Raw genomic sequence first — 22,903 nt, forward strand, 5'->3', positions numbered from 1 at the left:
TTAAAGCCAAGACTAAAGGAAAAAAGACTTTATGGTAATTCATACTAAAAGAATACTAGCAAGTTGGAGATAGCATAGGTTAGGGAAATTTTCCCATAAGAAGTGATGCTTGAGGAGAGATCATAAACCATATATAGGAGCTTGCTGAATGAAGGGTTAGTGAGATAATAACCCAACTCAAGCAAGGAGGACATGTACAAATTCATTGGGAGAAAAAGGACAAGGGACCTACTAGTTATTGGAACATTGTAACCACTGAGAGGTTAAATTTCTGTGACAGATATCCTTTGAAACAAGTTCTTCTTTGGATCTAAGACACTAACATCATGCTATCCTGTTCCTTACTTTCTTTACTAATTGTTCTTTCATATCTATACTTTCCTCATTCCTTGAATTTGAAACCCAGTATTTTCTCATATATGTATCTTCTTAGTCAAGAAACAAATATGGTACACAGAGGACAGTGAGAATACCAGTCCTTTGGAAGTTGTTAGAAAGCAATGTGAGGTCCTTTGGAGGTTGTTAGAAAGCAATGTGAGGTAGAAAAGAATCCTGATAGAATCATATTTGGAAAGCCTTGGAAACCTGAATGGGAATTTGGACATGAAGTTATAAGTAATCTATCTTTGTCTCTAAAGCAGTGAAAATATATAATAAAAGTAATTTTTTCAAAATTTATTTGAATTGGATATGAAGGGTTTATTGACTCAGAATTTATATGTAGTTTCTATAAAGAAACAAACATTGAATAATCTTCTGGTGTTCATTGGAATAGCTAAACCTTTTTTTCTCAGCATGTGAGCAGGAAAATACATACTCCAGATTATCCAGGATTGTTGTTAAAAAGAAGATTCTGGAGCTCTATCCTAATTCTACTGACTGGTATGGAGCCTGAGACTGCATTTTAACAAGCACCCTAGTCATATGTGCCCCCCAGAGTTGGGAATGACTAGGTCAAAACTGAAGGAAAAGATACTGAAGTCAGGTCAGCCAATCGTGTACTGTGTTACAGGGATCCTGCTGATTGGAACACAGGGACCACAATGACAACCGTGGATTTGGGACCAAGGGTAACCCTGACAACCATCTCAAAGGCAGCATCATAAAAAGGTGAAAGAGTGGATTTCAGAAATGGAAAAGAGGAAAATGTCTAGAACTATCATTGGTGCATTCTGAAAGGCAGCTAGTAACCAAGAGTAGGTGTTGGCCCTTACATATCAGGGTTACTGTTGGCAGTGAGGAGAGAGAACGAAGCTAAGCACTCTATGATAAAGGGATAATGCTTTAAAAAAATAGAAAGAGAAAAGTAAAGACAGCAACAGAGAAAAAAAGTAACCTGATCTACAAAGCTGGGGAGCTGGGGATTCAAATAAGCTTGTCATGCAGGTAGTTGGCACAGATGCTCTTCTCACCTTAAAGGTGCTTAAGAGAATGAAATGGAAGCAGGGAAAGCATACAGATGGCACAGAGTTAAGCTCAGGCAAAGAGGCCAAATAATATGACAGGGGCAGGATTTGAAGTTAAAAGCAAGAGAGTTCTGAATCTTGGTGAGAAAAGAGGAAGAAGGCTAAAAATTCAAATTGAAAAAGTTAAGTCTTTTGCTGACAATTCTGAATAGGAAGGGATAAAGAACATAGGTGGGGCATGTAAGCAATATGCATATTGTTCTAGTAATCCTTTAAGTTTTATAATACCACATGTAGATATAAAGATACGGAGACCTGTACAGAAACAAAGAGAGAAGTTTGCTTCCTTTTAAACCTTTTTCTCCCCTGGGAAATGTGAAATATTATAACATTCTATGCCATGAAAGTATGCTTTAAACATTTTACTGGGGCATAAATAAAATTGTGTGTGCTTATATTTTTTGAATAAATGTGTCTTTAATTAAAAGATGTTTATTCTGCTCTTGCTTTAAATGTAATATTTATAAGCACATTTAATTCCTGTGCATAAGGAGGAGTACTCACACAGAACAATAGAGGCATGCTAAACTCAGGAGATCAAACCTTGAAAGCTACATGCCAATGGATTATTTAGTTTTTAAAGTCTTAAATTAATAACAATTGGCAATAAAGCTCATTAAAATTCCTTTTGTTCAAGATCCATTGTGTCGAACTTGAAGCCCAGTTTGTTCTTCTGAAGCTGAGATCTCCACCTAGTGGATTTATAGGAATTTGCAGAATTTACAGAAACATCCTGCTATCCCTGGAAATCCTTGATTTTTTTTCCTCAGAGAAATAATAGCTTTTAAAGACTTCTACTTAAGATCTAGGATAATTATCAACAGAACAGTTACAAAACCACAAAATATGCTGTTATACATATCAGCTAGACTACAACTAACAAAAAAACTGAAATTTTATTTTCATATCATAATCAGGAAAACAAATTGGGCTCAAATATGAATATATAGTCATCTCTGTAGAAGGTAATACTGTAGTGCCACTAATTAAGATTTTTATAATAATTTCCATAAAATAAACACTAAAAGCACCTCTAGTAAAATGCTTTTTAAATATCTACCCTTTAATTTGAGGCTTTTTATTTCTTTCAGTGTTTGATTGCTTTTCCAGGACTGGGTAAAACTTTTCTTTCCCATTTTCCCATTTGTTAAAAAAGCCTTCTCAGTAAATTGTATCAAACATATTCTGTGGCTCCATCTTTGATTTTTTTAAATTATTTTCAACTGTGAACTTCTATTGATAACTAAGAATTGCTGAGGTTTTGTTCTCCAAAATAATGCATTTTAAATGCATACAAAGGCTAGAGGGTGTTTGTGTGTCCTTTTGAAGAGAGCTAAGCTAGAAAGTGATTATTATTTGAGTTATTTTGTTCACTTTGCTCTGCTTCTAAAGGTGATGTATTAGCATATTCAGCAGATGGTGGATGCGGTACAGGTTTTGGAACAGAGTTTTCAGCTTCATTTATTCTGCTAGGAATTAGAGGCACCTCATTTTCTGGCTCAAAACGAATGTCTTTTAACTCTGGTGAGAGAGGAAGCACTGCATGTCTCTCCGCTGCCATTTCACCTTCTCTGTGTGCACTGCTATCTTTATCTGGCTGCATATTTTGAATTTCTCTCAAATCGTGCATATGACTGTTAATTTGAAGATCTGCTTCACTGTGAGGTATTCTATTTTTGGTTTCCTGGGAATTTGTGATCCTCGGATCTTTAACTGTAATGGTCTCCTCAATAGAGTTTGAATCACAGAAAACGTGTTTTTCACTTTTCCCATTTTCCCAAGTTTGCTGCCCTCCAAATGTGATGCCCTTTGAGGTCATTTGTGTGGTCCAAATGAATATACTAGAATTGGTCTTGCTTTCATCAAGTGTACTTTCCCCTTCTTTTTCTACTATTTTTATCTCCAGAGCTTCAGTGCTGTCATCTCTGGGCAATACATGTGCGCTGTCACTTCTTTTTTCGCTACTATTGGTTAGATGCCAAATGGCTTGACTACTAAGAGTAGAAGTACTGATATCCTTGGGAAGCTCTCTTCTATTTTGGTGTGGAATAGAATTTGCCATCATAAATGGTAGGTTGTTCTTGGATTGTGTCCAGGGAATAAGAGAGGAATCATAAGTTTCTGTGTTAAGAAGATTTTTCCCTACTTCATTTCCTTCTTTATCCATAATACAACTTTCCACAATTGGATGTGATATTTTGGGTTTTGTCATTAATGTTTTTTCTTCATTTTCAAGTTGTTCATGACTTAAGTTTTGTTTCTTACATTGTAAAATTTGATTTTGCTCTGAAGTACATTCCTTGTTGTAAGTGTCAGTCTTGTAAACACTTAGAAATTGTGCTTGGTTTCTCATGGACCGAGGGGACTGGTTTAGCTCACTGGACTTTGATTCGTTCTGCTCCATGAGCTCTCTGGACTCTGTTGCCCCTTGATCAATAACTTCCCTGGAATGCTGAAATGGAAAAATGTTATTTCCCACATTTTCTGAAGTAGCTGGTGAATAACTAGAAACTTCTGGTTGAAGCTGAGATGTACCTTCCATTTGCTCCATTGAGAACTGAGAAAGTGAGAACCCGTGCTGGACATTCTGGGGTGTAGGCTGAGGCACAGTTGATGAGTTTCCATTAGGAACCTGACCAGTTGGGTAACAGTTGCCCTTTACAGAGCTCTGGTTGCCTGTAGACAAATTGTTAGCACTGATGAGAGGGGCATTTTTAGTACTTCTTTTGTAAGTTGAGGTCTGCTTCCGGGCATGTTCAAGAGAAAGCATTTTTGGAGTCAGTTTAATGTAGTTGTCACTCTCTGACTGTTGAAGGAAATCTGCAGAAGACACAAGATTTATCTTAGTTTTTTAATCAGAAGTTTTGGGGAATGTCTTAGGAGGTATCACTGCTTGTTTACACTTTCTGAGGAGTTCTGGTGAAGATTTTTCTGGATGGACTCTGACTTTTATAAAAGGACGTAAATTTAATTTTTTCCTTAAATTTTGTCCTTTACTTTTCCCTTTGTGACCAGATTGTTTGATTCTCTTCTTTTTGATAATCTGTGACTCAGTAAACCATCGTCCTCCTTTGCTTGTTTTGAGATCCAAGGTGGTCAGCTGATTACTTTGATTTTCCTGCTGTTTCCAGTGTGTTGATGTTTTGGGTGATTTCACCTACCTTTTTTTTCCTACTAAGTCAGGATTACAATAGCTAACCCTCTTTGGGGAATATGTTTTCTTGTATTTTCTTGTTAACCTTGATAAATCTGTGTTATTCTCACTCATAAGGAATTTTTCTATTGCACTGTTAATTTGGATTTGCTCTTTCTCAGACTTTGAATGTTCTGTGCAACTTGACTTCTTTTCTTTCATATAATCTTGAAATTGATTATATGGTACATATTTACAGATAAGGGAGTTCTTTGTCTGAAAATACCTGGGCTTGCTCCATTTTAACAGTCCACATGGGTCATCATATTTTGGTCTCTGTTTGCATAAGATCTTTTGTACATAGTGCTCCTCAGGCACACAGGGCTTGGGTGATGAGCTTGTAATAAAATGTCTCTGCCTGTGAGGTTGTAAGCCATTGTCTTCTTTTTCTATTGGAGGTTGCCATGATCCATTTGTTAAATGCTTTTCAAGAGTTTCTCTTGCCAAGGCTGAAGTGGATGTTTCATATCTTCTTCTAAATGTGTCACCACTGATATCTGCTGAACAATAAATGAAGGATTTTAGCACTGGGCAGAGTTTTAAATCCCTAACCAAACAGATGATTAGGAACCTTATGGAAAGTGCAAAAATGACTCCTCTGATTATAACAGTTCTTGAATATTCCCTAATTTTTAGCCAAATCCACAAAGGATATTTGGCGGTTTGGTATGTTTACAGTGGCATTCTTTATGGCCACATTTCAGTCAGTGTGAGGCTGATTTAGAAGTTGTAGAAATAGAAATAGAAATATTATCCATAGTTGTACATCTTTAGTTGTTGGTTAGGTTTGCTTTAAATATGAATAATATCTGAATCCTTTTCAAATGGCATAGTAAGTTTTTCTGCATTCATTTCTTTTTTGAAGCTCAAACATTAGAAAGAACATGGTTATGTTCAGAGATCAAAAAGAAAATAGCCTAGACAACAAAAAGGGAAATGCTTGTTGGCTCAATAACTTAATTCAGTATTCATTAACTATTTGTTAAATAAATAAGAATTTTGAATTATGACCTGGTTCATGTTACCTCAGTCTCTGCCTGGGACTTTTAATGGTATAGGTAAATATAAATTAGTGACACATATTAAATAATATTAAGTACATATTAATATAGTTAATTGAGCATACACTAAAAGCTAGGCAATGTGCTATTCTATATGCATTTGGTATGTATCTCATTTGATATTTTACAAGAGTTATGAGTCCTTGAAAATCTCCTATTACCTTATAATATTTATAGACAAAGAAGCATGTTTGGAGAGGATGATGTTTTCCCCCAGTCATTCATGAGCTAAGTGATATGGCGAGGGCTTGAACCCACATCTGTCTGACACTAAATTCTTTCCTCTTACCCATAATGAGTATTGAATTTCAAGTCATATCTTATTGGTGTGCTTTCTTCTATTTTGTGAAATGGTCTATGTAAAGAAAGAAGAAAGTATTTGTATTCAATGACAAAAAGAAAGAAGTGAATTGTTATAATTTGGATATAAAGTATCCTCTAAAAGCTCTTGTGTTAATGCAGACATATTTAGAGGTGCAATGATTAGATTATGAAAGCCGTAACCTAATAACCTAATCAGTAGATTGATCAGTTAATGTTTTAGTAATTTGAAAGAACATCTATACTGGGTGGAAACTGTAGGCAGGTGGGGCATGGCTCAAGTAGGTGGGTCACTGGGAACATACCTTGAAAAAGCTCATCTTCCCTGGGGCCTCTTCCCTTCTTTCTGCCTCCTGCCACAGTGAGCTGAGCAACTTACCTCTACTGAGCCCTTTGGCCACGATGCTTTGCATCACCTTGGAGCAATGGAGTTGGCCAACCAGAAGCTGAGACCTTTGAAACTCTGAGGTCAAAATAAACTTTTCCTTCTCTAAGTTGTTCTTCTCAGGTATTTTGGTCACAGAGATGAAAGCTAACTAGTATATTGACTAAGCCCAAATGAGTATCCAATTATAATCTAAGATCTGCCATCAACTTTGTGGGTGGCCTTAGAAAAACTACTTACTCTCTGGGTTTTAGAAGGTTAGAGCAGGTGGAATTGTTATGCACATATATGAATTATACTGAGAAATACATCATTTTCTTTATCAGATTCTCAGAGAGTTCTGGAAATCAAAGATAAATAATAAGAACACTTAGACTTGATCATCTCTAGATTTCCCCCTACCTATGAAAGTCTATAATTATGCTTTCCCAAGTTACTAGGCATAAACATAACATCACTCTCTCCTCACTGTCTTTTATTCTGGAGCAAATATAGCCTTGGCTATCTTCTCCTCAGCTACCAGGCCTTCATAGCTCCAATACAATCCCTGGCATGAAGCAGAATTTCAGTAGTTTTAATAACCTGGCAAACCAATGTCTTCTGTGTAAAACAAGGCCCAGGATTCTAAATAGTTACGAACCCACATTTTCATCAGTATAGAAGTTTTCCACAGAGAAGTTGAAGGCATTTTAAAGTTAAAGTGGAACATCTGCCTAAGGTATGATTCTATTGAAAGGCTAAGTGCTTATTTCTTTATAAAATAAACCAGTCTTCTCTGGTTTCTGTGGCAGATGTTTCCTTCCTTGGCCATCTCTCTCTTGAGTCAAATCATCAGCCCCCAGAACTGGCAAGAAATGGAGCATGAGGAATGCAGTCAGATGAACTCACATCCTGCCTTGTGCCACATAGGAAATAATATACGGTTTCATCCTTATCCAGTTGTCCCCAAATCCATTCTTAGGGCCAGATCCTGGTGGTACAAATTTGTTGATACAGCACCTCTGTCATTCATATTCTGAGAAAAAACTCTGTTGTAAACTAATTCAAATAAGTGACAGGAATCTCTTTACAGAGCAGCTGTCAAAGTTTTATCTGCAGAGCCGGAAAAAATATCGTCTTACTATTCAGGAAGAAAAAGGAAGACATTTAATTCATTGCCACCACCTAAATATTGACATCGCCCATGTACAGTGGGTAGATGTCATGGCCAGATTCACTTGGCTCCCAGCATGGGACAATGAATTAAGTCCTGACTTTCTCTGAACTGGGAAGTTATCATCCTTGACAGCTCAGCAAGCAAAGTATGTTTCTTGACATCATTCCTGAAATGAATCACTAGCATTAGAAGGCCCATTCTTCTAACATGTCATGCTCTGGGAAGGTTGCTTACTGCAGAATTGACATTAGAGCTCAGAGGATATTGGAATGAAAGCTAACAGTCACTGTCCCATAAATCTGAATAGCACCATTGCTATTTAAAATAGTTCTTTTTTTGCTATTTCTTATTTTCCCTCTTTCTATTTTTCCTTTCTTTCTTTTTTTGGGTAAACATTGTTAAGCGTGTGGGTCTCAAAATTCACTTCCAATAGACAAGAGATGCCCACTTAGCTTCTGAGAGTGGGGTGCACCTCACCCCAAACACACACACAAACACACACGTTCACAGTAGCTTCAGATCTTTAGAAGATGAATAAACAGTGATTTTTATAGCATTTTCCTGTTGAGGAAATCAAAAGAGTTTCTCTCCAGAGGGAATTAAACAGAGTGGGATTTTCTTAAAACAAGACAAACTCACCTATTGTTCTTGTTACATGCTGTGGCAGGGTTTGAGATTGGACTTCTCCAGGCTCAGGATTCCTTAGCTTTTCAACTCTTTTTGGACAATACCTTGTAACTAAGCCTGCATCATTAAAAACTGCCCTATTCCCAGGAGGATCTGAATATCCTGTCTGCAGCAATCTGCTATCCAGGCAAAAGAAAGTGCTGTCTGCCCCATGGTCCTTCCCTTTCAAGTTTCTAAATGATCCATCAGGGGCTGTGGACTCAGAGGCCAATGTTGCTTGATGGCTGTTTTCCTGTAAAAGTGGCATTTCCTTTCTGGACCCCACAATGGACATGACCTTTATCTCCTTTTCCTGAGTTAAGTGGCAGTTACAGTATCCCTTAGCATGGTAATTTCTTGCCTCATGAGCACACAGGGATTCATCCAAGGTTCTGCAACAAAGGTTTTCTGATGTGTGTTCATTTGCTTTGCCTTGTTGGAGTTTCCAGTTAAATACAACTAAACCTAGGCAAGTGAGACCAACAGCTCCTGTGACAAATAGAGAGACCATTAAAAGATAACATCATAGGAAGAGACATATAAATCACCAAATGTGAAACCCACAAATATAAAGTTTAATGGCTTAAAGGGCATCAGAGTGAGTGGGAAGTCCATCACCATTTGGAGAAATATCAGGCCAAACAGAGGCTTTTTTAATTGACATTGTTCTGCTTTCCAGTTTGGATTTTCTTTATATATATATTAAAAATTATAACAACACCATCTGGAATCTTTTTGGTAAAAAAAAACAAGAGCTTTTAAACAGACTAGAATTCATTCAAAATAGAAGAATTCTTGCATTAAAATTATTTTTCTGCCTGTGGGAAACCAATTTAATTCCCAACTTCCTATTTGATAGTTTCATAGTTAATAAAAATAAGCTGAAATTATCATATTCCCTCTAAAACATCTCATATACCCTGACCTCATCCTCCTAAAAGATAAATTGATGTAATATACTATCACCATATTTTAATCATCCTGAACATTCACCACCACCCCAACTCTTTGGCTTCCTATCAGCAAAAAGACCAAACTTCCCTGACACTTAAGAGTCAATGCAATCTGGTCATTGCCTCCCTTTCTAATCTTATTTTTCATTATTCCTCACATTCAAACACTATATTGCAAATTCTTTAGTTCATTAAAATTAAAACATACTTCTTAGCCTCTGTATATTCTCTTAGTGATGCTTATAACACCTTCTCCTATCTCTGCTTATTTGGACTTTATTTATCCTTTAAACCAGTACTTCCAGATTTCTTGGTGCTTTTACTGGTTTTTCTACCTTGCAAAGATCACTCCCTTTTATAAACTGCCATAGAAAAATTAATAAGATCTGATCTCCGATAGATGGGTACTGTCATTTGTGGGCTTTGCAGGCATAACTTGTCCTCTGAGGAATATTGTAAGTGGCCATGTTTCTCAAACCCAGGTGTAGACTGTTACAGTTTGGAGGGAGATTCCCCCAAAAACTCATGTGTGAGATAATGCAAGAATGTTTATAGGTGAAATGATTGTGTTATAAGAACCTTAACCAAATCAGTGCATCAACCCTCTTAAATGGGTTAACATGTGGTAACTAACAGGAGGTAGGGTGTACCTGGAGTAGGTAGGTCACCTGGTTTGTGCCTTTGAGGTTTATATTTTGTCCCTGGTAAGTAGAGCTTTCTCTGGTTTCTGGTTGCCATGACCTGAGCTGTTTTCTTCTTCCTTCTCACCCTTTTGCCATGATGTTCTACCTCACCTTGGGCTCAGAGCAAAACTATGAGCACCAAGCAAACGTTTCCTCCTCTAAAACTGTTTTTGTCAGGTCTTCTGATCACAGCGATGCAAAAGCTAACTGAAACACAGACTAACCTCTTTTTCTTCTTTACTTTGCCCCATCTTGAGAAAGGACGCTCTCAACCGCCTAAAAGTTCAAGCCAAAGTCTACCTGTCTACCACAGTGATTTCCTTTGTTTCTTAAAATTGATTACAGAATAATGTTTCCATTCCTTTATTTGTCTGTTCAATGTCTGTTCTCCCATGCTGGAAGTAAGCACTGTCAGGAAACAGACATTTCAGTCTTGATGAACGTTCTATCCTCAGTGCTCACAACTCTGTCAGAAAGGTATTCTAGAAGTTTGATAGAATATTCTTAAATAAATGGAAGTAATTCTGTTTATAAGTTCTGATAATGAAAGCACTGGCTGATCAAATCATAAATACCCAAAATGGTGATCAGCAAAACATCATGTCTGTAGGACTAAGAAAATCTGTGTTTGAAGCCCAGTCTACCTATAGCTGCTGTGTGATTTTGACAAGTAAGTTTCCTCCTCAGGAAATAAGGACAGTGAATAAGATGATCACAATATTCTAGGCTCACTGATTGGCAGTACTATGCTTGGTTCTCTCAATTGGTGACAATATTAATGTGATATTTTGAACTTGAAAGGAAAGGGAATGTGTTAGGCATGATTGTTTCATTTCCTTTTTTTTCCTGTTAAAGATGAAGATTAAGGAGAGAAAATGACAGTTTCTAGTGAAATCCTCCAATAATTGTATAGTTTACCAGATCTAGAGATATTATAAACCCATTTTAACTTATTTTATAACGTGCTCTCAAAAATGACTATAATATCGTAAAATAATTTAATCTTAAAGTTCTCATATTTTCTTAAAGTGGTAACAAAAATTAGATCATAACCATTTTATTGCTGCATCCTAGAGTATGCATTATTCCAAACAAAGATTTGATTTGGGTTTTAATGTTAAAAATAAGTGAACATATTCCTTATTTTTTACATGGAAAACTCAGAATTCAAAGTGCTGTTATGACACTTTTCTTGGGTATTTTCTAGTATCTGAGAGCCTTAGTTTTCCTCCTCTCTTAAATGGGGATAATACTACCCAGGATTAAATAAATAAATTATATATATATATATATATATATATATATATATATATATATATATATATATATATATATGTTTAATCAGCATTTCGATACAGTAAAGTTTGAATTGTGGGGTTATGATTACTCTTGTGTTAGTTTACTGTTGTTATGACAAAATACCTGAAAAAAATCAAATTATAAGGAGGAAAGGTTTATTTTGGCTCTTACTTGCAGAGGTCTCAGTTCATGATTAATTGACTATTGTTTTGTAATTATATCAAGGCAACCATCATGCCAAGTAGCATGTGGGGGAGTGAAGCTGCTCACCTCATTGCAGCAGGGAAGCAAAGAACGAGAGGAAGGGTCTGGGATCACAGTACCCACTTCAGAGACATGTATTCAATGACCTAATTTCCTTCCACAAGGCCCCACCTCCTAAAGGTTCTGCCCTCTCCCATAGTGCTATAGGCTGGTGATCAAGCCTTTAATATATGAGCCTTTAGAGGACATTTAGGATCCAAACCTTAACCCTTCTGCTGTTGCTTAGGTTTTATATTGCTGTGTTAGGTCTTGCAAGAAAATGGTAACAGAAAAACATCCCTTAAATCAATCAAATATTTTGAATGTGTGATGTAAATATTAAAGTAAATAATACAGGAAAGATGGATCTAAGTTTTCTTAAAGACATGCATCAGCCAGTAACATACAAGTGAATATAGCCTGATTATAAGAGAAACCTTCTTCTCTAATTGTGCCTAAGTGGTAAAGACCCACTCATTCTCCTTCTGTTGACATGGCACTCAGGTGTGGTCACTTTCCTTGGTGAGAGAGCAAAAGTTGCACATGAAGCTTGTAGTCAGGTTGAATGTGCTAATACATTTGAATTTTAATTGCCAGGGGCATTGTTTCTATTACTACTACTACTGCTACTACTACTGCTACTGCTACTACTACTACTACTACTACTACTACTACTACCACTACTACTGTTATTATTATTTTGGTCCTGGGGATTGATTCCTTACTTAACCACTAAGCCACATCTGCAGCCCTCTTTATTTTTCATTTTGAGACAGAGTGTCCCTAATTTGCTCAGGATCTTGCTAAGTTGCTGAAGCTGGCTTTGAACTTGAGATGTTTCTGCCTCAGCCTCCTGAGTCACTGGGATTACAGGCCTGCACCATCACACCTGGCCATTGTTTATATTTTCAAAGTATTCCAACAATTATTCTGAGTTGGCAAAAAAAAAGTAGCAGAATTAATGATAACTTCTTGTGGAACCATTGCAAACACATGATAGCTTCATGAAAATTTTTTATTTACTAGGTCACAGAATAATAAATGTCAAAATATTAGTGTTTGATGCTAAGTATTTACTGATTGGTTTTAAATTCACTGAATATGATTATTTATATTCCTTGGACTTATCACAGCTTAATTACAGATAGAGAAGAAAGTGCAATCATAGACAAAATTATAGTTCTTAGTCTTTTTCCTACAATCTAGAGGCACACACAATTCACCACAATTTCACTTCATAAGAAGAATAATCTTAGTCAAGCAAATTGATATTTTAAAAAAAGGAATCTGTTTAAAGAAGAATCCCTTAAAATAATAGTATATTAATTAATTAATTAATGAAAAATACATTCATATAATAATTTTACACACTAAAACCAATATGTCCATAATCATCATGTTTATAATTTATCAGAACGTATCCATGTATATTAGATTTCCTGTCACTTTGACAAAATATTTGGAATCTTCTAAAACTTGTATCCTTCTCTATACTGATAAAAAAAAGCTGTTAACCTAGTAAAATATATTTCTGAATATAAATGTAAAGGATACTGAAAATTACACTATTTTAATACACCAAAATAGCATTATATGAAACACTAATTCAATTAAATCCTGTAAGAAAAAAAGAATTCATGATCAAATCAGTTTGAGAAATGGTTCACCTTTTTTCTTCCATTTAAAGATTCGTAATGTTCATTATCAAAAGAAAGGCTGTGGGAACTGCTGCAATAAATAAGGCTATTTCACATTGTTTAACCTAGCATTTCCTAAACCTATTGGAACCCCATAACTTAGGGCTTTTCTGTGTGCATTTCAGTGTGTTTTTATTGGAATATCTACTAAATATCTCCTAGATCTTGTATTCTAAGAATCACAAAAAGAAAATCTATTTTCTGTGCTATCACTTTTGTCATCTATGGTAAATTATTTCTTAGCACATATAATTACTGACATAGTTACACGGTTTTTTAAAACAATTTATCTTTCTGGGAAGACTTGGATTCCATTACAGGTAAGTTTGATTACTGCTGGTGGAAGTTTCATTGTCAAGAAATGATGCTGTCTATCCTGATGAAAAATGTAATGTTAGAAGTTTAAAATTTGATGTTCAATTAATAGACTGGAAGCCCGTTATCAAATAATTATTTACAACACATATTCAAAATACATTGATTTAGTCCTAGTCCTTTAGCATCTAGTCTTCCAGTTTGGAGCAACACATACACACACACACACACACACCCATACACATCATCATCATCATCGTGGTTACTCACAGATTGAGCTAAATAACTCAAGAAATCTCATTCATATTTGATATTTGACTAATAGCATCACTTTATATCATTCATCCAGTAACACATAGCCAATACATAAATAAAATTTTAATTATTAAAAAAATCAAGAATTGGATATTATCCTTTCTCATTTGAACTGGGAAGGTATAAGCCAAGTTTATGAAAGAGTTGGATAAACAGAAGTCCTAGAAGAGCCTAAAACAGGAGAAAAACCAAGTCACTTAGAGTCAGATAACTTCCCCCAAGTCATACAGCTTGTAAGAACAGAGCCCTTGTTCTTAATTCAAACCTGGGTAATTGAACTACAGAACTCATGCACTAAACCACTACTGTACAACCCACTGTAGACTAGGATGTATGTGATCATCCTAATAGCATCTTCTTGTGAATCTGGAAAGGCCCACTACTACACCACTATAACTTGACACACAAGTGTGACGGCCTTGAGTGAACAGTCTGTCTCATCAGTTTTCTAACCCTGTCTCCTAGTGGCATGTACTTATACTTATTGATAAATGGAGGATGATGGAATGCATCTATTATTCCCGCATTACAGACAAGAAAACTGAAAACTAAACAACAAGTTAACTTTCTCAGTATTATAATGCTACTTAAACTGAGAGCTCTTGAATTCCAGGGCACTTTCCTCTGTTAGATAGCATCTCTGAAACAGGAATTCTTGCAATCTATGCCAACTCAGCCAGCATTTTTCCATGTTCACTGGCAACCTGTCCTTTCCACAATCCTATCAGATTACCCCAGTTCCCCGAGAAAGCCATCATTGAGTGTACTTCAAGAATATTCACAAGAGAAAAATGAAGCTGAGGGCACACTTCTTCCTGGCATACCTGCAAAGCCAAGGAGAGTCAGCAGAGCCACATCCTGTCCTGGAAGGAGGGGACGTCTGTCCTTTAGAACCAGAGTGAGGTTGGGAGGCTTGGAATCGCAGTTGGTCTCAGACAGCTTCAGCACACTCTTTACAGTGGCCATGGCTGTGGGGGATGGCTGGCAGTTTAGGTCCTTGGCATTCCTGAGTGTGTGAGCAGAGGACTTAATGTAGCTTCTTAGAAAGTGGGCCAAGGGGTGGAGATCACAGGTACAGCTCCATTGGTTCTTATCTAAGCTCAGAAGGATTAACTGCTTCAGTGGAGTAAAAACATCTGGCATGTGGGCCAACCTATTTTGGGAAAGGTTCACTTCCTGTAGTTGAGGCAGGGGCCGGAAGGCATCCTTCTCAATGTAAGAAATTAAATTGTTAGATAAATCCAGATGCCTGAGACTGTGGAGATTTGTGCCTCCAAAAGAACTAACTGTGAGATTAGTGATCTGATTGCCATCCAGCTGGAGTCGGGTCAGGCCCCTGGTGTGTCGGAACCAGGCCCCTCTCAGGCTGTGGAGAGCATTGTTGCTCAACACCAGCACCTGTAGGTGGCGGAGCTTGCTGAAGGTATGATCTGCCAGGGAGGAACTGGATATGTGGTTGTGCTCCAGCAACAATGTCCGCAGCTTTGTGAGGCCATACAGGGCATCTTCCTGAACATCCTTGATGCTGTTCCTGCTCAGGGAGAGCAGGGCAAGATTGAATAGGAGAGACAGATTTGCCCTCTCCACAGAGGAGAGGTATCCATCAGTGATGATGAGAACCCTCGTGGTCACAGGGGCTGCTGTAAGGAAGAAAAGCACAGACTAGACACTGGATATCCACAGGTGGGAAGGGAATGGGGAGTACAGAGGAGATACCCTGTGAACAACCTCATTACCTGGGTAAGAACAATAAACAAAATGAAAATGATTATCTGACTTCTACATTTAAGGGGAAACTGGCTATTTATCAGAATGATGGATTTTTTGTATTCTCTGTTACTATGACATGTTTATTTCAGAAACATAAACCCATCTGTTCCTTTTGATGCCAAAGTTAATTCATTGTTTAGGATTGTCTGCATTGAAGGCATTTTGAAGGTGGCTTCTTGGGCTTCCTCCCTCAGAGGGTGTGTACTGATCTGCATCAGCTCTGCTTCCCCAATCAGATTCACCTAAAAGCCAAGCTTGAGTCTGAGCCCCTAAACAGTTTTCTGCTAGCAATGTATATTTATGCGGTGAAGTCAATCATCTTCTCTCTCAGACATAAAGGTGTGGGTGGGGGAAGTGAGCAGGAGCATTGGTTTTTGCTTTTTAGCTCCAGGCTAAGAGTTGGCAACTTGGTAAGGATCTATATTCTCTCCAGACTACCCGAGGATGTGTCAGTGGGGTTCTCATTATAGTCTGAGCCATCTTGGCCTCCTGTCTTATATCTGTTCCCTCCAATGAAGTCCATCATGTGATGACAGGTGGTACTCAGGGCTTCCAACTGTTAAATCCCTTCACCATAATCACCTCAGAGCTATCACTGCTCTGTCATTAGAAATCAAATCGTTTTAACTCAATAAAGATGTATTATAATCAGGAGTTATTATAACACATCTTTATCATGCTAAAATTGTTTTGACTGCAAATGACAATGTCATAGGAATAGAGGAGTCCATTGTCCCTGGGAGGTCTACAGGTGATATTAGAACAGTCAGCCATGGGGGAAGCAAATCACAATTCCCTTAGGAAATTCAGACTGCATAGCTGAAACAAAGAGATTAAAAAAAAAAAAAAAACTGTAAAAGACAAAGGATTCTCAGAGTGCTTTCTTTTGGAAGAATTGCTTCTATCCCTGAAGCACAAGCAAGTTGAAATTGGGAGTGTTTTGTTTTGTTTTTCAGCATTTGTTATTGATTCTTTGAATTCTGTTAATTCTGGTCAGTTTGACATTTTGTTCCGTTCATCATTGTTTTTTGATTAGAGATGGAGGAGTGTTGTTTTGTATGGGTCCCCAGTCTTTTAGGGTTTGTCAACTCGGAATGAGAAGCTGTTATTTCTGTCAATTACTTCTTGCCTAGAACTATACAAAAACTCTACTACTCACAAGTCATCCATTTACTTCACTGTGTTTGTGAGATCTAACTTCACACTTGGCATCCTGTGAATTAGGAGCACATAGAGGTGCAGCAATGTAGATGAGAAATATTTGTTTCTTACAGACATCAACTATATCAGATCACACACAAAATAAATGTGGTAAAGTCAGGAAATGCATTTGAAAGGGTGGAGTTTAGTGTGTAAGTGTTTTCAATACTGATAGTGAACAATATATGCATAAACTAACCTTGAAGCCTCTTTCCTGTGGGGAATGATAATGTCTATTTCTTCATTCGTATAGTCTTGGGATTTTAGAAATGAAAAAAAAAATTATCATCTTTTACCCTCTTAACTTAGGCTCGTTTCTGAAAATTTTCCATTGGCAGAGCTTATAGCTTGTTTATCTCTTCTTGAATATCAGGATGTAAATCACATTCTCCTCAAATTTGTTAATAAGGTGTCTTATTAAATTGTTGACTTAAGCAAGCAATATGTAATGAATACAGGCAGTGTATCTTGTTAGCATTTCTACAGCTCATTTACCACCAATAAAAAAAGACCAGACTTTCAAAATGAGATGCACTTTGATAATAATCTGTTTCACAGGTACATCACTTAATCTTACTAATGCTGAACAATTGCAGTTCAGGTTTCTGATTCATTTGTATTTTTTTCAGCTGGTGGTAGGGTTCAAATCTGTACAAAGTATGGACAAAAATAGAATTACAGTGATCTATTTTTCTTTTTTGTTTTAATGATGTAGCAGCATGAAATGGTGGTATTCTTTTGCAATAAAAATGTCTCAGTTATCTCTGAAGGTCTTAAAATACTTTTAGTTGAGACCACCAGGAACAAGAAAATAAAATAATGTTACCAGTCTCTTTAATTACTGTAAAAGGCCTGCTCTTTAAAAGGTTACCTCTTTCAGGCTGAGCACAGAGAGCAGTCAGTACAATGAAAAGCATGGCAATGAATTTGCCAGGTACACCTAACACTGCTTTTTAGAGTTATTAGTTTTATTACCTACTATATAGGTTAGCTGGTGACAGAGGGTTACATCTTTGGCGCATACCACACAAGATGCAGGGAAAGCTGCTGCCACCCGCAGCAAAATGGCAAAGAGAATGAGCCATCCACCTGAAAAGAAAGCAGAGGGCAATGCACGTCAAAATGTTGGCATTTATTATTCATGATTTCAGTATATACAGCTCGTAAGGCATTTGATGATTTCTGCTTTTTAATGAGCATCTTGGTGTTCTTGTAAGATGCCAGGTAAAGGCTAGACTCTTTATTTTGCATAGAGTTTAAAATGAATTGTTAAAGCATTTGATCATAAATTCAGAGAGCTCACATCCAGGGTGTATACCCATTAGTACAGATTACTAAACAAATTAAGTTATTTTACAAAACACTTTACAATTTGTAGAACTTTTGCACAAGCATTATCTCATCTAGTTCTCTGAATTTTGCTACCCAGTGTGAGGCTGAGAAAATTGAAACTCTGCATGGTTAAGAAACCATCCAAACTCACGTAGCCAGTACGTATTAACTGAGTATTATAACTTTTATCTGCTATTCTTTCTGGTAGGAAGAAGCTAATCTCAGGCACTTTATCTATATGAATTACAACTGAATTATTTTATTCTTTACAGATTTAGATGCCACACTTAAGAAGAGGGTATGAAGGAAGATTAAGATCAGAAACTCTACCTAGCTTTGAATATAGCTCTGCTATTTCATGACTATATAGTACCTGCGATAAATTATTTCATTTTTTCTTATTTTCTGCTTTTTCATGTGTGAAATAGAAATAATAATAAATGCCTACAATATGGAGTATTGTGAGAATTAAATGAGATGCTCTAACTGTTCAGCAAATGTTAAATTTTACCATTATTTTTATGCTTTGCAATCCACCAATGAAATATTAACACCATTTGAGTTTCAGTTCAAGAAGACCATTCATTTATTACACACACCTGGGTTGACTTTTAAAAAAAATTTTTTTTTAAATGAAACAGAACATAAAATCTTGTACCTATATATTATGATAATTCTGGAATAAGACATATAAGGAAAACATGAAATAATTAATCTATCATTGGTTCAATAAGTATTTGTAGAACATCTTCTGTATACAAGGCACTATTCATGGCCCTGGGCCCTGCCTTCAAGGGGTGTATATTCTATGGAGGGATATAAACAGTAAACATGAAAAATCAGTATGAAGTCATTTGGCGATAAAAGATGCTATGAAACAAATACAAGAAAAGGAGATAACATTAGCTTGGGGGCTCATAAAAAATGGTAGGCAAGGAAGAACTCTCTGATAAACTGTCATTTAAACATAGACCTACTAAAAGCAAAAATGTGCTGTGTCCTGGTGGAAGAAAGAGTGGGTACAAAGTCCTTGAAGGCATGGTGGCCTCCACGGGAGGTTGGTGTTACCATATTGTTGAAAGCAGAGAAATGCTGTGTCAGGGAATAGCAGGGATGGCCTGTGGTGCACCTTAAAGCTGAATTCAAGGACTTTGGTTTTTTATCCAAATAAGATGGGGAGTAGGTTTTTGTGAGTCGTATTACTTGAACTGAAGTACATACTTAAATGATCACTTTATTGTGTTTCGAATGTACTTTCAAATAAGCAAAGAAGCTGCACAAAGAAAAGGGAATTGTAATGATAAAAACAAGAGATGATATGGCTTTAACAAGAATCAGGGGAAGATTCTGGATAATGTTTATGGTATGATGTGATTTAATTTAACAAATCTGAGCTCAAATTACCAATGTGGTGGACTATGCTGGTACATAAGAATAAATGTTTACCCTCAAGGTACTTCCTAGCTGGTGGTATAGATACATAAATACCTCGTTATGAAACAAGAAAGAGAGAAGTGAAACTAATGAAAAATGTAAAATTATTTTGTGGAATCACTTGGACACTTTAATAAGTATGTAACTACTAAGTTGGACCTTGCAGAGTGCAATGGATTTTCATGGGCTCAGAATAAAAGTTAGATAATTCCACTCTGAGAAAATAGTAGTAAAAACAATGTCTTACATGGGGCCAATCCAATATTAGTCCATTTCCTTTTTCTTTAGCCCTATCTAGAAGGGGTAATATAAGTCTTCCCCATGCATATATAATCACTCAGAGATTTAGGCAGCATTTATACACAGATCTCAGGGCTTCTTCTTTCAGGATCTCCCTCACTTTCTAGTGCCACTAAGTGATAAACAAGATTCTAATATGGCTCCTAAGATTTTGATCCCCTGGTGTACATACATGAATAGTCCCTTAACCCTGAGGGTGAGCAGAGTCAGTGAAAATAATGTGATATTATTCCATGATTTTGTCTCATCATATGCCAAAGAAAGATGGCCCTGTGTGGAACTGACCTAATCAAATATTCCCTTTAAATGCAGAAAATATTTCCCAGGTGGTCACTGAGAAAGCAGTCAGAGAAACATGCCCTTGCTGGTCAGAAATAAAAGCAAACAGCCATATTGTGAACTGCATATAGAGATCATGTGGCAATCAAGTGTGGTCATCTTCTGAAAGCTGAGGGTCATTCTTGAGCAATATTTGGCAAGTAAACAGGGAGATGAGTCATACAACCACAAGGAAATGAGATCTGCCAACAGCCAATGATCTTGGCAAAGACCCCTGAACCTCAAATGAAACTCACCCCATGCCAGCTGGGACCTTGATTTCACTGTGATGAGACTCTGAGCAAAGGACCCAGCTAATCAGTACTGGACTTCTGGCCCAGAGAAACTGTCAGATAAAAGATGAAAATTGTTAAAAACACTAAGTTTGAGGTAATATGTTATAAAACAATAGGTATTACATTCTTGTTGGCCTGAATTCTGACCTCTGGTTCTTCAAGCAAATGAACTATCAAAATTTTAAGCTTTTCTTAAAATGCAGATAGTGACTGTTCTAACTAAATGCTATAAAAAAAAAAAAGGAGAGAAACACTCCATGTCCTTCTTTCCTTCTAAATAATGCCCCTCCCAAATCTGCCTGATTTTATTCATTCTGCAGTGCTTTCAGGTAGCTGTCTTCCACATTTGTTATCTATGAAAGCCTTGCTCTAAAATAAGCTACTTGACCATTGAGAGTCTGGATACATTTTGAAGGTAGGATTAAGTGATTTGCTTGTGTGTGTTAGTTTTTTTGTCACTGTAACCAAAATACCTAATATGAACAACTGAGAAGAGAAAGATTTATTTTGGCTCAAAGTTTCATAGTATGTAGTGCATGGTCATCTGACTCCAAGGCAGAAACTTCATGGCAGAAGTGCTTGGCAAAGGCAGTTGCTTGGCTCATGGCCACTGGGGATCAAAGAACAAAAAGAGAGGCTAGGGAGAAGATAACCCCTTTCCGGGGCATGTCATGTTGATCTTCTTCCTCCAGCTAGGCCCAACCTTCAGTGGTCCATTCAGAGATCTATGGGTAGATCCATCAAATAGATTAATCCTCTGATGAGGGTAGAGCTTTCATGAGCCAATTATTGCCTGAAAGTCTACTTCTGAACCCTGTTGCATTGGGGACCATGTTTTTAATTCATGATTTTTGTGGGGGATATTTCAAATCAAAACCATAGCGCGATATGTTGGATAAAAGCATGACCGAGAAAGAAGTCAAAGATTATTCTTTGGTTTTTGGCCTCTGAAAGTAGAGGATGAAATTACTGTTTGTGGACATAAGAAAGGATTATAAATGCATTCTGTTGCATGTGTGAGTTTAGAGTTCAGGAGAGAGTAGTGGTCTCGGGATAGAAATCTGGGAGTTGCTTTTTGAAGGCCTGAAGTGGAATTACCACCTCAACAAATTACCTCTAAGTATAGGAGTGAAGAGACTCCAACCCTGAGTCCTGGGATGATTCAAAATTTAAAGATAAGGAGGAAAGATGGAACCAAAAGAGAAGACTAAGGAAGATAAGAGAGAAACAATGAGAAAATGACCTCAAATTCAACTGGAAAAAAAAAAAACTGTTTTGGGGACGAAGGAATGACTTTTTATTTAATGCTATGCCAAATGAGCATTGAAACTTAGTATTGAATTTAGCAATGGAGAGAAAGGTCTTTGTACCCTTGACAAGAGCAATTTCAGCACTGTTGCAGGAGAAAGTTTGATTAGGGTAGAGGCAAAATGGGAGGAGTCAAATTAGAATCAGCAAGTTTAATAGCTCTTTAGAGCACTTTTGGAATAAAGATGAACAGCAAAGTTGAGCAGTATCTTGAAGAAGAGTCCACAGGAATTTTATTTTGTTGTTTGTTTTTAAAATGGAAGAATATATATTCTGTGTGCTGGAAGGGATAAATCAGTAGAGACCATGTAAAAATGCAAAAAATAAAAAATAAATAAAAGGGAAAATTACTGCTGGAGCACACAAGCGAAGGAACTGGCCTCAGATGGAAGCAAAATTCATCAACAGAAGTTAAGGCAGATTATGTATGTTTAGGCATAGGTGGATAGGTAGACAGCCTAGTGGGAGCTGGAGGTTTAAGAGAGATGAGAAGGTACAAAATAGTCATCCAGAGCATGGGAGGGTGAGTGTGCTAGGCATAGGTCTTAAGCAATGGGCAGTACACAAGGTCTTGGGGTGACAGCGTCAGTATTTTCAAGCAAGACTGGTAAGATGGATTTAATCAAGCGTGGACTTTTTCCAGTATTGTACAAAATGCAAAATAGGGCCAGGAAGTTGAGGTTTGTTGAAGGGAGTGATAATGGGAAGTTATTGCAATGAAATGTGAAGTAGGTAAGGAGGGAGTAAGAAATTGAGAGGACAGTAAAAAATTGATGAGATGAGCAAAAAATTATAACAAAGGAAATGGTGGATTAAATAGATAGTATAATATCTGCTTTGGGGCATATTTGAAAATGTTCACTATAAAATGTTTTTGATCTTTTGTTTGCTTTTTAAGTGGTAAAGGGCTTGGAAATATCAGTGTGGCTCAAGATCCTTGGATGAAGAACAGAGAGGGATCTACAGGGCTTGGTAGTGACAGGGACTAGGGTATGACCCCAGAGCTGAGTGGCCACATGAAAGGAAAAGACAAGCCCACGGGAGAAGAGGAGGTAAAGGAACCTGGAGGTCCAGCTGTTGCAGGAATTATCTTCATGGATAATAAAAGGACAATAACCTTAGAGAGCATAACAGGAAACCAGTGGTTGAAAACTTTGGAGCTGGAGGGAGGGGAAGTCAGTGGAATAGGCCA

The 22,903-nt window shown here is 37.0% G+C and overlaps 2 protein-coding genes across 3 annotated transcripts in view; one reads left to right on the plus strand and one right to left on the minus strand.

Moving 5' to 3' along the window:
• The window catches only part of Tnni3k (TNNI3 interacting kinase), a 111,753-nt gene that overhangs the window by 34,052 nt on the left and 54,798 nt on the right, over positions 1-22,903 (plus strand). The window lies entirely within an intron of this gene.
• On the minus strand, positions 2,800-19,126 carry Lrrc53 (leucine rich repeat containing 53). Its single transcript, XM_046443131.1, is given in 5 exon segments — positions 2,800-5,156; positions 8,222-8,737; positions 14,578-15,393; positions 17,699-17,812; positions 19,033-19,126. Coding segments are annotated over 5 exon segments (3,897 nt in total).

Source organism: Marmota monax, unplaced genomic scaffold (assembly GCF_021218885.2).
Source record: "Marmota monax isolate L192 unplaced genomic scaffold, Marmota_monax_Labrador192_F-V1.1 WCK01_AAM20220418_F8-fsc00046, whole genome shotgun sequence".
NCBI classification, from domain to species: domain Eukaryota; kingdom Metazoa; phylum Chordata; class Mammalia; order Rodentia; family Sciuridae; genus Marmota; species Marmota monax.